We start from the raw sequence: 13,626 nt of genomic DNA on the forward strand, positions 1-13,626 counted from the left end.
ACAGGACAGCAGGGCTGACAGATACACCTAGGACCTCACAGGACAACAGGGCTGGCAGACACACCTAGAACCTCACAGGACAGCAGGACTGGCACACCTAGGACCTCACAGGACAGCAGGGCTGACTGACACACCTAGGACCTCACAGGACAGCGGGGCTGACTTACACACCTAGGACCTCACAGGACAGCAGGGCTGACAGACACACTTAGGACCTCACAGGACAGCGGGGCTGGCACACCTAAGACCTAACAGGGATTTAAGGAATTCACAAGCCCCGCACAGGTTCAAACTGACAAAATCTCAGCACTGAAAAGAGGAAGTGGGCATAAAGTCCCATCCCTAACCAAGAAGCTGTGTGCAACTTCTACCTGCTGGGAGAGGGAACTCAGTTCTCCCCTGTGAAGTCTCTCCAGGTCTACCAGGCACAGCCAAGGGCGGCCCCATGCTCAGCAGTAGCTGGACACCATAAATCCAACTCCACAGTTTTTGTTTTGTATGAGATTTTTGTTTTGTTCTGAGATTTTTGTCTTAGTATGTGTTTTGATTTTTGAATAGTAAGTGCATGAATTTGGCTGAGTAGGAAGGTGAGAGGATCTCAGAGAGGTTTGGGGAGGGAAAACATAAAGAAAATGCACTCTATGAAAAAAAACATTAAATGAAAGAAAAAAAAGTATTATTTAGTTTAGTTTGGAAAGGAGGGGAAAAGTAGGTGAATGGAGCATTCAAGACTTTCCACAGTGGATTGTATTTTATGAATATGGTGGATTTTGGTGGGGGTGCAGATTTATGTGGGTACATGTATATACATTTGCATGTGCACATGAATACATGTATGTATAGATGCATACGCACACGTGCTCAGGTGTGGCTCCTCGGGAAATTTCCATCTTGATTTTTAAAATGGTCTTGCATTAGCCTGGGGCCCACAGATGAGACTAGACCTGCTGGCCAGCCACTGGCATCTTCTTGAATCCAGCTCTCCAGCACAGGGATTACAAGTCTGGCATTTTCACATGAGGTCTAGGGATCAAACTTAGTTCCTGGTGTACTGACTGAACTATCTTTCCACCCATTATGTACAGCACACTTTAAAAAACACTTTAATTGGGCTGGTGAGATGGCTCAGCAGGTAAGAGCAGTGACTGCTCTTCCAAAGGTCCTGAGTTCAGATCCCAGCAACCACATGGTGGCTCACAACCACCCGTAATGAGATCTGACATCTTCTTCTGGTTTGTCTGAGGACAGTCACAGTGTATTATGCCGGAGCGAGCAGGGCCATCCTGAGTTCAGTTCCCAGCAACCACATGATGGCTCATGACCATCTGTATAGCTACAGTGTACTCATACACATAAAAAACATTTTAATTAATACAATAAGCATCTTCTCCTTGTCACCTGTAGTTAAAATGTCCTGGGGGTCACTCTGTGAGGACCAAAAGGGACACAGACAAAGATGACACCTTCTAGCCTCCACCCTCTAAGCACATGCGCTCCAGTGCCAGAGACAGAGCGCATAAAGTGGGCGGGAGGGAGAGACAGTCTGGTGCAGTGTGGGATCACCCAGAGCTAGGTACTTACTCCCACTGATGCAGGGTGGATGGTGCAGGGTGCTCCTGAGAGGCACTTACCCCGTGGTGTAAGGGATGTTTATGCCTCCTAGATTAATGCTTTCACAGCCCACAATGAACAGGGTTGAGAAGCACAGCAGAGACACCCCACTGCAGATCATTGCTAGCTTTGCAGATTCTCTTGCACCAAGCTTCAGTTTTTTGATGATGTAGCCTCCCAGGACAATGCCAACACCAGCACTGGGGACAATGATGACACCTGAGAAGAGGAGAAAGAAAGGATTAATTTGTACTAGCCTCGACTGTTATTGTTTCCTCGAGTTGTTCTGTCTCCTACTCATCAGTACTAAGGTCATGAATCAGAATTACTCTAATTCATAAAAATTGAGTGTGTAATTTTACAGTATACTACTTTCAGCAAACATTGACAAAGGATGCATATCCAAAAGATACAACAAATACCTTTACAAAGCAGTAATATAAGGACAAAGAATCCATGAAAAAGGTGAGCAACATTTAGATTGGCCCTTCCGTGAAGAGAACATCCAAAAGTCCCATGTCATGAAAAGGCATCCCTTCATTGCTGAGGGAGAAGCTCAGTGAAAACCATGGTGGCACTTTACCACATACCAGTCAGAAGGAAACATTTTAAAGTTTGGTAATGTCACATGTTGGTCAAAATGTTGATTAAAGTGCTGGAAAGTCTCGGCAGTGGAGGACTAGAAAGAGTAGGACCAACTTTGAGAAGCAGTTTATCATTACCTGGTACAGTACACCCTGTGACAGGCAGTTCCATCCTAGATTTATACCCCCTGAAAAAAGTCGTGGTGTATACTAACCATTCTGGTAGTCTCCAACTGAAAATAAGCCAAATATCCCATCACAGACACAGCGTATGAGGGATATTTTAAGCCAAGGTATTACTATAGAGCATACAAAGCAAGACCGGTAACCACCCATCACGTGGATGGCTCTCACAAAAATGACACTAACCACACATAACTTGGACGACTCTCACAAAGGTGACACAAGAAAAGGAGTGCAACAAAATATTCACCCGTTCACGCCCATGTCAAGAACCAGAAGAACTAAGTAGTCATGCCCAAGGATGCACACATGGTAACATGAGTATAAAGGAAGGGTAATTACCATAAAAGCCAAGCTAGCTTGGCAATGAGCCGTTCAGGACAGAGGGAGTCTTGCAGTACTGAGCATGCTCTATTCCATAAAGTGGAGCATGGTTACTGCCATTGCCTGAATGTTCATGTCTCCCTGAATTCATTTGTTAACACCCTAACCCCAAAGTGGACACCGCAAAAACAAGATTAGTTCCCTAAGTAAGAGACATGAGCATTCCCTTTTCTCTCCATCATATATATAATGGGCATAGTGAAAATGTCCCATCTATGAGAAACGGACCTGCACCAGACACCAGATCTGCCAATACCTTGATCTTGGAGTCCTTTCTTGTAGAACTGTGAGAAACCAAATCCTCATACTCCTGAACCACTCCATGGATGGTGATCTTGTCACATGAACCTGAAGAGACTAAGCAAGCCTTATGAACTCCTGAACCACTCCATGGATGGTGACCTTGTCTGAAGAGACTAAGCAAGCTTATGCTGACTTCTCATTTTGAGATTCTGACCAGTGCCCTACTGGATGTGTTATATGACACTGTAGGAATGTGTTATAGGACACTATAGGACACTGTTGGAGAGATGACTCAGTGCTTAAGAGCAGGTACTCTTTGTGCAGAGGAGCCGAGTTCAACCCCCAGGACTCACAGTGGGCAGCACATGGGCATCTGTAACTCCAGCTCCAGGGAGACCTAGCCCTCCTCACCTCCATAGGCATCTACATTCACATGCATGCATGAACAGACACGCTTAAAAACTAATAATAAAATAAATCTTTGTTTACAAAATGAAAAACAGCAGTGGTGGCACATACCTTTGGTCTCAGAACTCAGGAGACAAAGGCAGGTGAATTTCTGAGTTCAAGTCCAGCCTGGTCTAAAGAGTGAGTTCCAGGACAGCCAGGGCTACACAGAGAAAACGTGTCTTGAAAAAGAAGAGGAGGAGAAGGAGGAGCAGGAAGAAGAAGGAAATAGAACACCTGCCCGCCCCCCATGTGTGCTTTACAAACTAAAAGAGACATACAGACTAATCGAAAATTTCAATAAAGCAATTGTATAAGTTGTTGGGGAAACACAGAGAAAGGGGAAGCTGAGTCTTCCCTGGGAGAGACCTCACAGTGGCCATTTTCAGCTGACACTCAATAGAAGAGGCAGAATGTATCAAATGGACCAGCACAGAGAGACCAATGCACGTGAAGGTGTGAGGTCATAGTATTGAGTATTCACAGTACTTCAAAATACCAAGGCTGTGCAATGCAAGATGATGGGAAGTGGTGGAGTGCAGGAGGAGGGGTAAGAGGGCAGGGAAAGAAACTCAGATTGTATCTCTAAGCAATGAGGGGCCTCTGGAGACTTCTGAGCTGGGTCAAATGAGAATTATGTGTTATGAAGAGCATTGCTGAAGCTTAGCATATACGATAGTGTAGATGGAGTGATAACGAGCCTGAAGTGGTCAGAAGGGTAATTGCAAGGGTCCGGTTGAGCTACAGGAAATCACCCCACACTGACAGCACAATAAATTAAAGCTAATTTATTGTGAACTGATAAATGAAAGCTAGTGTGTGATGCTCCAGTAAAATGGGGATCTGAATAGGAGGCAGTTTCACAATCTCTACTACAGCCAGGAGTGTGAGAGGCCTGAAGAGGAAGCCGGCAAAGTCCTCACACTAGGGCACCAGGGCTGAAAGCTCTCAAAAGAGCCATGCAGACAGATTGATAAGTTATAGTCGAATCTGAGGGGTGAGATGTGATCTGAGTGCACAATGAGCAAAAGAGGAAGCCATCTGTAGAGAATGAGTGTTAGTGGGATATGACAAAGGGATGAGCCCATGAAAAAAAAGTTAAAAACCAGAGGAACTCAAAAGGAAAGCCAGGGACGAACAGTGTTATAAACAAATTGAACTTGGACTTTGAGTTCATCAAGCAGCCAGGTCATTAATTACACACAGGTACAGGTGGTCACATTCCATGTGAGAATGGTCCCACGGACTTATAAGTAGATACCGTTCTGGATTGTCTTAGGGCTCGAGGTCCAGTTTCCCCTGCACCACCCACTACCATCTTGGTCTCTAATGGTGCCACTCCTTTATGAGGGGGATACAAAAGAGGGTCCTCCAGGTTGAAGTTACTGCTACCAGCTCTGTCTGAACCTAATTTCCTGTTCTTTCCTCTTCCTGAGACACCAGATCCCAAAGAGCCAACAACCTATCCCACAGTGCCACAGGCTTATCCTCTACCAAGCCCTCAAGGAGAGAGTTCTGTGGTCCCTAAGCTCCTGATCCAAGCACTCCCCAGGGGCCATGATACCTAAAACTCAGGGTACCACAGCATGTGTGGGGGATGCATCAATGAATGTATGCCAAAGAACGCTCAAGTTCATGAGCACCTATGTGGTTTGAATGAGATGTTCTCCCACAGTCTCAGACATTTGAACGTTTGATCTCTGGTTAGTAGTGTTGTTTCGGGGGTTTAGGAGGGGTAGTGTTGGAGGAAGTGAGCCACTGAAGGTGAGCCCTGAGAGTTTAGAGACTCACACCATCCCCAGTATGCCCCCTCTCCCTCATGCCCCCGCCGCACAACCTCTGCTTACTGCCATGTTTACTCTCTGATACCATGGACTCTCATCCCTTTGGAACGATAAGCCAAAATAAACTCTCTCTTCCTTAAGCTGCTTGGCTTGTAGCAGTTTAACACAGCAAGAAAAAAGTAACTAATATAGCAAGTGTGCCATTGCTCACGGTCTCTCAGATGTGAAGGGACAGAGTATTGTCTCCATGCCACACGTGTGGTGTGGCAGAGTAGACAACTCAACTAAGATTTACTTAACTTTATAAAAGCCTGTGCTCCTAATTTTATAATACAAAATAAAACTCTTCCTCTTGCCTGGGATAAATTACTTTTTAAGGTTTCTACTATCTCTCGCAAACATCTCCTTTTAGGTATCCATTACCATCAGAGTAGAATTAAAGATATTATTTAAAAAATTCACACCTCAGGAACTCCACCAGCCCAGTGGCTCAGGTTCCTTCTGGTCTGTCTGGGATGGTGTCCTGAGCAGACCTTGGGCTCAAGCTCCGCAGCCAGTCCCACAGCACCTAGAGGAAACTCCACTCCCAGGCACTCTGACACGCTCAGGATCAGAGGTGAGGAGGACACAACATCTGTCCCAACACCTGGAGTAACTGGGACCAGCGGGATCAGGCACACAAGAACTCTGCCAGCTCAGTGGCTCAAGTTCCTTCTGGTCTCTCTGGGCTGGTGTCCTGAGCAGACCTTGGGCACAAGCTGTGTAACCAGTCCCACAACACCCAGAGGAAGCTCAACTCCCAGGTGCTCTAACAAGCCCAGGATCCCAGGATCCCAGAATCACAGGATCCCAAAGACAGCTTGACTCTGAGGAGTTCTGACACAACCAGGATCACAGGAAGGACAAGCTCTAGTCATATTTAGCAAGGTCAGGTAGCACTAGAGATAACCAGAGGGCGAGGGCCAAGTGTAAGAAAATAAACAACACAAACCAAGGTCACTTGGCATCATCAGAACCTAATTCTCCCACCATAGCAAGTCCTAGACATACCATCACACCAGAAAAGCAAGATTCAGATCTAAAATCACTTCTCATGATGATGGTACAGGATTTTAAGAAAGACATAAATGGCACCCTCAAAGAAATACAGGAGAACACAGGTAAACAGCTAGATGCCCTTCAAGAGGAAACACAAAAATCCCTAAACGAACTACAGGAAAACACAATCAAACAGGTGAAGGAAATGAACAAAACCATCCAGAATCTAAAAACGGAAATAGAAACAATAAAGGAATCACAAAGGGAGACAACCCTTGAGTTAGAAAACCTAGGAAAGAGATCAGAAGTCATAGATGCAAGCATCACCAACAGAATACAAGAGATAGAAGAGAGAATCTCAGGGGCAGAAGACACCATAGAAAACATTGGCACAACAGTCAAAGAAAGTGCAAAAAGCAAAAAACTCCTAACCCAAAACATCCAGGAAATCTAGGACGCAATGAGAACACCAAACCTAAGACTAATAGGTATAGAAGAGAGTGAAGACTCCCAATATAATGGGCCAGTAAATATCTTCAACAAAATTATAGAAAAAAAAAAAAACTTCCCTAACCTAAAGAAAGAGATGCCCATGAACATACAAGAAGCCTACAGAACTCCAAATAGACTCAACCAGAAAAGAAATTTCTCCTGTCACATAATAATAAAAACACCAAAAGCACTAAGCAAAGAAAGAATTTTAAAAGCAGTAAGGGAAAAAGGTCAAGTAACCTATAAAAACAGGCCTATCAGAATTATACCAGACTTCTCACCAGAGACTATGAAAGCTAGAAGATCCTAGGCAGATGTCATACAGACCCTACAAGAACACAAATGCCAGCCCAGGCTACTATACCCAGCAAAACTCTCAATTACCATAGAAGGAAAAAACAAGATATTCCCTGACAAAACAAAATTTACACAATATCTTTCTACAAATCCAGCCCTACAAAGGATAATAGATGGAAAACATCAACATAAGGAGCAAAACTACACCCTAGAAGAAGCAAGAAAGTAATCTTTCAACAAATTCACACAAACCTAATTCTACCTCTTACAACAAAAACAGGAAGTGACAATTATCTTTTCTTAATATCTTAATATGAAAATTAATGTGACCAACATATCCTAATTGACTGAAATCCAAAAATATGAGGAATTAGAAATTTGTTGATTGTCATCCAATGTTCTCTCTAATTTGGTAATTGGAGAAATAGGTCCAATATTGTACAATCTATATACACTTTCAGCTTGTTTGTTCGTGACAGTGTCTGGCTGTGTAAAACATAAGGGACTTGAAATCTTGCTTTTCCTATCTCAGCCTCTCTATTAGTAGTATTATTTATTTCATGTTTTTACATTATACTATGGTTTTCAGAACAGCTTATATATTTCACAAGTATTTATACAGGCAAAAGAAACATAGACAATTAAATTGGGAGGTGGCTTGTAAGAGAACAAAGAGTGAGACTGAATGCTCTGCTTGACATTTGTAACTCTTGAATCAAGTTTGAAGAAGAGGGCTTTATAAGTTACTCTTTCTCTGAGATGAATGCTTTTCCAAATTATCACAGCTAATGAACCACCTAATGTCTGTCCCATCCTCCAAGTAGAACCATTGTTCATTGAAACAGTTGGTGAATGACTTTATGGGTAGAACATCTTAATACACACACCATTTCTTAAATGAATGTAACCTGTTCTCTGTGGGCTGAGAATAAAGTCACTCACTTAAGTCAAATAGCTTTAACCGTAGCAGGAAGACTGTATCCAAAAAATCATGCCTAAAGTTTATTCCTTGGAGTAGCAGAACTGTTAACTCTCAGCTTACCTACGATGGAGGTAAAATTCTTTGATGATGTGAGGGTCATTGAAGTACAGCCTTATTACAATGAACTCCAATGTTTAAAAATTGTACTTATTTTGGGCTTGTACACAGTAAGAGCCAAGATTTTAAACTCTACTAAATACAAAACAAACAAACAAACAAAGACTTTATATATTTATGTTCATTTAAGAAAATACTAGTAGTGATGTATTATTTTGAAATAGACAGTTAATATGTTTGGAGTTATTTAAAATTTATATTGAGAAAAACATATGTGTTTTCAGTATTGCTGTAGACAAGCATATACATAAGATGGTTAAATTGATTGTTGTTTTATATCATACAACTTTTACAATACTCATTTTTATTGTTATAATATTTTATAAATTTTAAGGAATATGACAAAAAGATTGTAGGTATTGAAGGGGGTGTCTCTGGGAGGAGTTGGGGTACAGAAGGGAAACAAGAATGTGATTTAATTCTATTTACTTAAAATATGTTTTTAAATGTTAACAAATTCAGATAAATTGAAATCATGTAACTTTTCTCATCATAATGCAATAAAAGTTAAAAAAATATCACACCTCAATGCTGGCAAATATTAAAATGATCCAAGAATAAAGGACATCGTAAGTTCACCTTCTCCCAGACTGCACATCAGTCTACAAATAATAGCAGTGTAAGATGCCCGCATTTCTTGCATCTTGTAATATCTCATCCTCACTGTTGTGAAAATTTTTCAGGAGCCCCTTCAAAGGCAATTAAATAGCTGCATGTGGCATCTGAATTACTCTATGGAATCCTTTGCTTAGAATTCTGTGGCTATTTTAAGACAGGGAACAAAATATGTCCTTCCATCCATTATATTCCATGATATAGGTTCAAACTTCTTCAAATTTCAGACAAAGAGGGGCTGTGTGTGTGTGTGTGTGTGTGTGTGTGTGTGTGTATGTGTGAGTCTGTGTGTAAGTGTGTGTGTGTTTGTATGTTTGTTTTTGTATAAGTGTGTGTGTTTGTATGTGTGAGTGTGTTTGTAAGTGTGTGTTTGTGTGCAACTGTGTGAGTGTGTTTGTGTGTGAGTGTGTGTGTCTGAGTGTGTTTGTATGTGTGAGTGTGTTTGTGTGTGAGTGTGTGTGTGTGTATGTAAGTGGGGGGGGCACAGCCAAGCTTCCTTTAGGAACTATCTTGAGGACTTAGCACAGTAGGTTCGCAGCTTGGCACTTGGCTGCTGCCAAGCTGTTGACTTGGTTTCTCCTCTTGATCTCCAGTCTGAGAAGACAGTGTTTGACGGAGTCTTCGGGCCTCTACTTTTTGCTGTGTGGTAAACTGTGATAGCTACTGCATAGCTCGAGCAGGACCACTGAGTCAAAGCAAGAGAGACGGCTCCTGAATTCCAGCATGGCCTTGCTGGAATGAAACCACAGTGCCTTCGGGTTGAAGATCCCTGTATGTAGCTCATGTGTCACTCCTCATAGGCCCAACAGCTCTCCTTAACCACCACACAGTTCAGTCATGCTAATATAGGGAGACCTGGACAGGAGGAGAGAAATATGAGCAGCCCAGTCTCAGGGATTCAAGACTTAGACACGGGAGGACAGGTGATGCAAAGGAACATTCAGGGAGAAGAGAACCTGTCTTCATTGCAGGTCTCTGACAAATCAGCTGAAATCACATGAGTGTACATACCCAGCTGTGTTGTGACTGGGACTCCAAAATCAAACCGAATAAATATAGTTTCAGCTTTTATATGTTATACACCTAGAACAGATTTCTGCATCCATGCAATAAAACCAGAGAGCAACATCACTTGCAATGGGAAAATGCTTAGATAGCTACTTCATCTCCTGGCTCTGGGAAACAGAAGGGGAAAAAACCTTAATCAAATGATCGCAGAGGTGGGAGCTGACCTGGGCCTTTTGTAGAGGAAATTTCACAGGACAGTAACAGGAGCTCATTAACATTTTCAGTTATCAAAAATAAGTTGCAAGCGGAGACGTTAGCATTAGGTTACCAGTTCCTGTTCATGGTGCAGGTTTGGGCCTGTGCCAAATGCAAAGCCCTCTGAGGAGGCCCTTCAGGCAAGATCTATTTTCTGTCAGCAATTTTCAGCTGTTCTCTGTTCATTGTTGTTCAAGTCCTGTGGCTCTCAGAGCTTTCCCTTCCAGAAAACTGATCACCTCCCTGCCCACCAGGAGGAGCTCAGCTGGAAACCTGACAAAGCCTTCCAGCACCACCCACTACCCCCCACCGCCCCCCTCGGGAGGAACAGTCTTAAAACTCTGTTCATCAAGGGCAGGGGGTGGAGTTTTTAAAAAGTTGGCACACCTAAACCACTTAAATGCCCTCTCACAAAGACCTGATAGAAATTTTTTGTTCTAAAGTATATTATTGTATTTATTCCATCTGGTCCATATGGGAGACCAGAGTTGTCATTTTGGGCTAAAGTCCAATCACTAATTTGAATGCACTTTAATTTTTCTTTCATTTTTTTATTATCTCTTATTTTATGTGTATGAATGTTTTGCCCTCAGGTATATTGGCTCCAGGAAACAGTAGGGAGGAGTCTTAAACACATTATTGCACAATATATCAAGTGGTACGCCTGCCACTGGCCAAGATTAGCCTGGGGCGTCTAATTCCCTGGAACTGGAGTTACAAGCAGTTATGAGCCACCATAGGGGTGCTGGGAAATAAACCTGGATCCTCTGGAAGAGCAGCCAGTGCTGTTAAATGCCAAGCCATCTCTCCAAATCCTCATTTTTTAAAAAAAATGACGTCACTGAGCTGTAAGTCACACACTACGAAATTTGCCTAAGGAACATACCGCTCCACACATTGGAGTGCAAAGATTTGAACACAAGGTCACTTTGCAGGTTTTCAAGGCTTTGTTCTTCGTGTCTCCTTAGGGTCAAACTACACTGTACTCTATTCATACCTTGTTCTTTTTTCATGCATCACATGATGGACGTCTGAGGCTATGTCCATACTGAGGACATTATGACTAACACTGTTGTGAGAGTTCATATATTTATCTTGTTTAATGTGGCCAGAAGTTTCATTTCTCTGGAAGCAGGCCTAGAAATGGAGTTTCCATGTCATGTCTTTGAAGATGCATTGAACTCTTCTCCAGAGGCCTAGATCACTTGATGTTCCTGCCAACAGTGCATGAGGATTCCATTCCATTCTTCCACATTTGTACCAACAGTTTTAAAAGGTAATATTTGATGTGGCCTTTAGGGTCTATAGGTGTGCAGTGAGTCTGCAGATCATTGTGGCTTTGATGTGCATTTCTCTGGTAACTAAACTGCTCATGTGTCTTTCCCTGGACTTGGTTTGGCCAGTTGAATACTTTCTCTGGACAAATGTCTATTCATAGCTTCTCCTCATTTCTTAAAGTTGGCTTATTTTTCTAGAAGTTTTGAACTATTGCTCACACAGCTGATATAAGTTTTGAAAACATTTTCCCTTGTCCTAAAGTGTATCTGTTTTTACTTTCTTGATGGAGTCCTTTGATACAAAAGTTCTTAACACTAATAAAACCAATTTTTTTTTTTGTTTTTCCTCATGGCCTACATTGCTTAGTCTAAGACCACAACAATCTGTGTGCATGCTTATTTCTAGGAATATTATAGCCTTTTATGTTATACTTTGAGCCACCTTGCATTTATTTACTATGATATGGGGGTACATTTAATTCTTCCTCATGTAGCTATCTGCTTATTCCAGAATCAGTTGTAAAAAAGGCTATTCACTCCTTACATTGAATAGTACTGGTACCCTGATCAGCCTGTTGATCATGGTTGAACAAATAGTTCAGTGGATAAATTACTTGTCACACCAATCCAAGGGCTAAGGTTCAGATCCCCCACCCCCACATAAACGATAGGCAGGCATGGTAGCCCACATGTAATCGCTCAGGAGATGGGGGAATCTCCAGGAGAGGATGACAACTTGTTCTCCATCTGTAGGTAACCACCCTTCTGGCAAAGCTCTAGCTCCAAAATACACTTACATTACAATTCACAAAAGTAGCAAATTATAGTTCTGAAGTAGCAATGAAAATAATTGTATGTTGGAGAACACCACGACATGAGAAGTTTATTAAAGGGTTGCAGCATCAGGAAGGTCAAGAGCGTCTGAACTAGACTATCCAAGCAGCAAGCTCAGTGAGAGACCTTCCCTTAGTAAACAGAGTAGAGAATGATCAAGGAAGACACACAAAAAGACCAGCCTCCAGTCAACATGCATATGTATATGCATGTATGTGCACCCACATATATGAACACACATGAACATACACAACACATGGAAATGATTATTGGGCATACATTTGTTTCTGGGTTCTCAATTCTATTCCCTTAATATTTCTGTCTTCTCTAACTCAATACCATACCATTTTGATTATTAGGAAATTTTGATGGGGTCTGCACTGAATCTAGAGGTCACTTTGAGGAATATTGATACTTGAACTATACCAAGTCCTCCAATCTTTGAATATAAAGTGGATTTCTCCTAAGATGTGTTTTCTGTAACTTTTAAACAGTCCTTAATTGTCTAGCTTACTAAGTGTATACATTTGTTATGTATAGCATCTAGTCTCAAAATATGTATATACTGCTCAATGGCTAAATTAAGACAATTAACATACATTATGTGGCATGCATTTTGTGGGGAGAACATAAATTCTACCTCCCAACTTTCAGAATCCAGTGTGTTGATGTTGATTTCTGTTTTGCATGAAAATCTTTTAGAGTTGCTCCTCCGCCCATGTGACATCCTTCCTTTGACAAGTGTTTTCTTAAATAATATTTAATGCTTTCAAAATGCAAGCTTTCCATATGTTTGTTAAGTGCTATTCCTGCTAGTGTTCATGGGAGCCTTTCCTTTGTTTGATTGGTATCTCTCTCTTCTGTCCTGCAACCCTGATGCACAGAGTCAGGAGCGAGCGCAGTTAGAGTAGCTTTTCTAATGGATGCCCTGGGGTTTTCTCCATAAAAAGAATTGAAACCTGTAAACAGAGATCCTTTTCCTTTTTCATTCCCAGTGACCTGACAAGAATCCCAAGTGGAGGAAAGTAGCAAGTGAGACTTATTTGTTATTGTAGGATCTTAGGGGGAGGGTATTCTTAGCAGCTTAGCCATAGCCTTCCATGCACCCTGTTTATCATGGTGATCTCTTAATCTCTAAACTATTTAAGCAGAACTTTACCAAAAAAAATTATTTGTGCATTATTTGCAAGAATATTGTTAAGTGTAACTTTTAGAGAACTTAAAAGGTTATAACTTTTAATTTAGTCACCTAATAAACATAACAAATCATTTAGTATTTAAATATTTACTAGAGACCTTTTCTTAAACACCAACTATGCAGCGGGAACTATTCTAAACTAGAGATACATGATGAACAAAACTAGCAAGAATTCTTGCTCACATTGACTTTACTGTCTAATGAGGCAAAATAATAAGTTAATAATGAAGTAAATTGTCCCAAATGATAGAAGGTGAAAAGATTTTCAGTGAAAACT

General features: G+C 41.6%; 1 protein-coding gene across 6 annotated transcripts in view; it reads right to left on the bottom strand.

Annotated features, from left to right (window-relative positions):
- Positions 1-13,626, bottom strand: part of Slco5a1 (solute carrier organic anion transporter family member 5A1) — a 130,235-nt gene that overhangs the window by 28,922 nt on the left and 87,687 nt on the right. For all 6 annotated transcript variants that reach the window (XM_031366881.1, XM_031366882.1, XM_031366883.1 and 3 more), the window contains one exon: positions 1,632-1,830. In XM_031366881.1, the coding sequence (XP_031222741.1) occupies positions 1,632-1,830 (199 nt within the window). The remainder of the gene's footprint in view (positions 1-1,631; positions 1,831-13,626) is intronic.

Source organism: Mastomys coucha, unplaced genomic scaffold, assembly GCF_008632895.1.
Source record: "Mastomys coucha isolate ucsf_1 unplaced genomic scaffold, UCSF_Mcou_1 pScaffold14, whole genome shotgun sequence".
Taxonomy (NCBI): domain Eukaryota; kingdom Metazoa; phylum Chordata; class Mammalia; order Rodentia; family Muridae; genus Mastomys; species Mastomys coucha.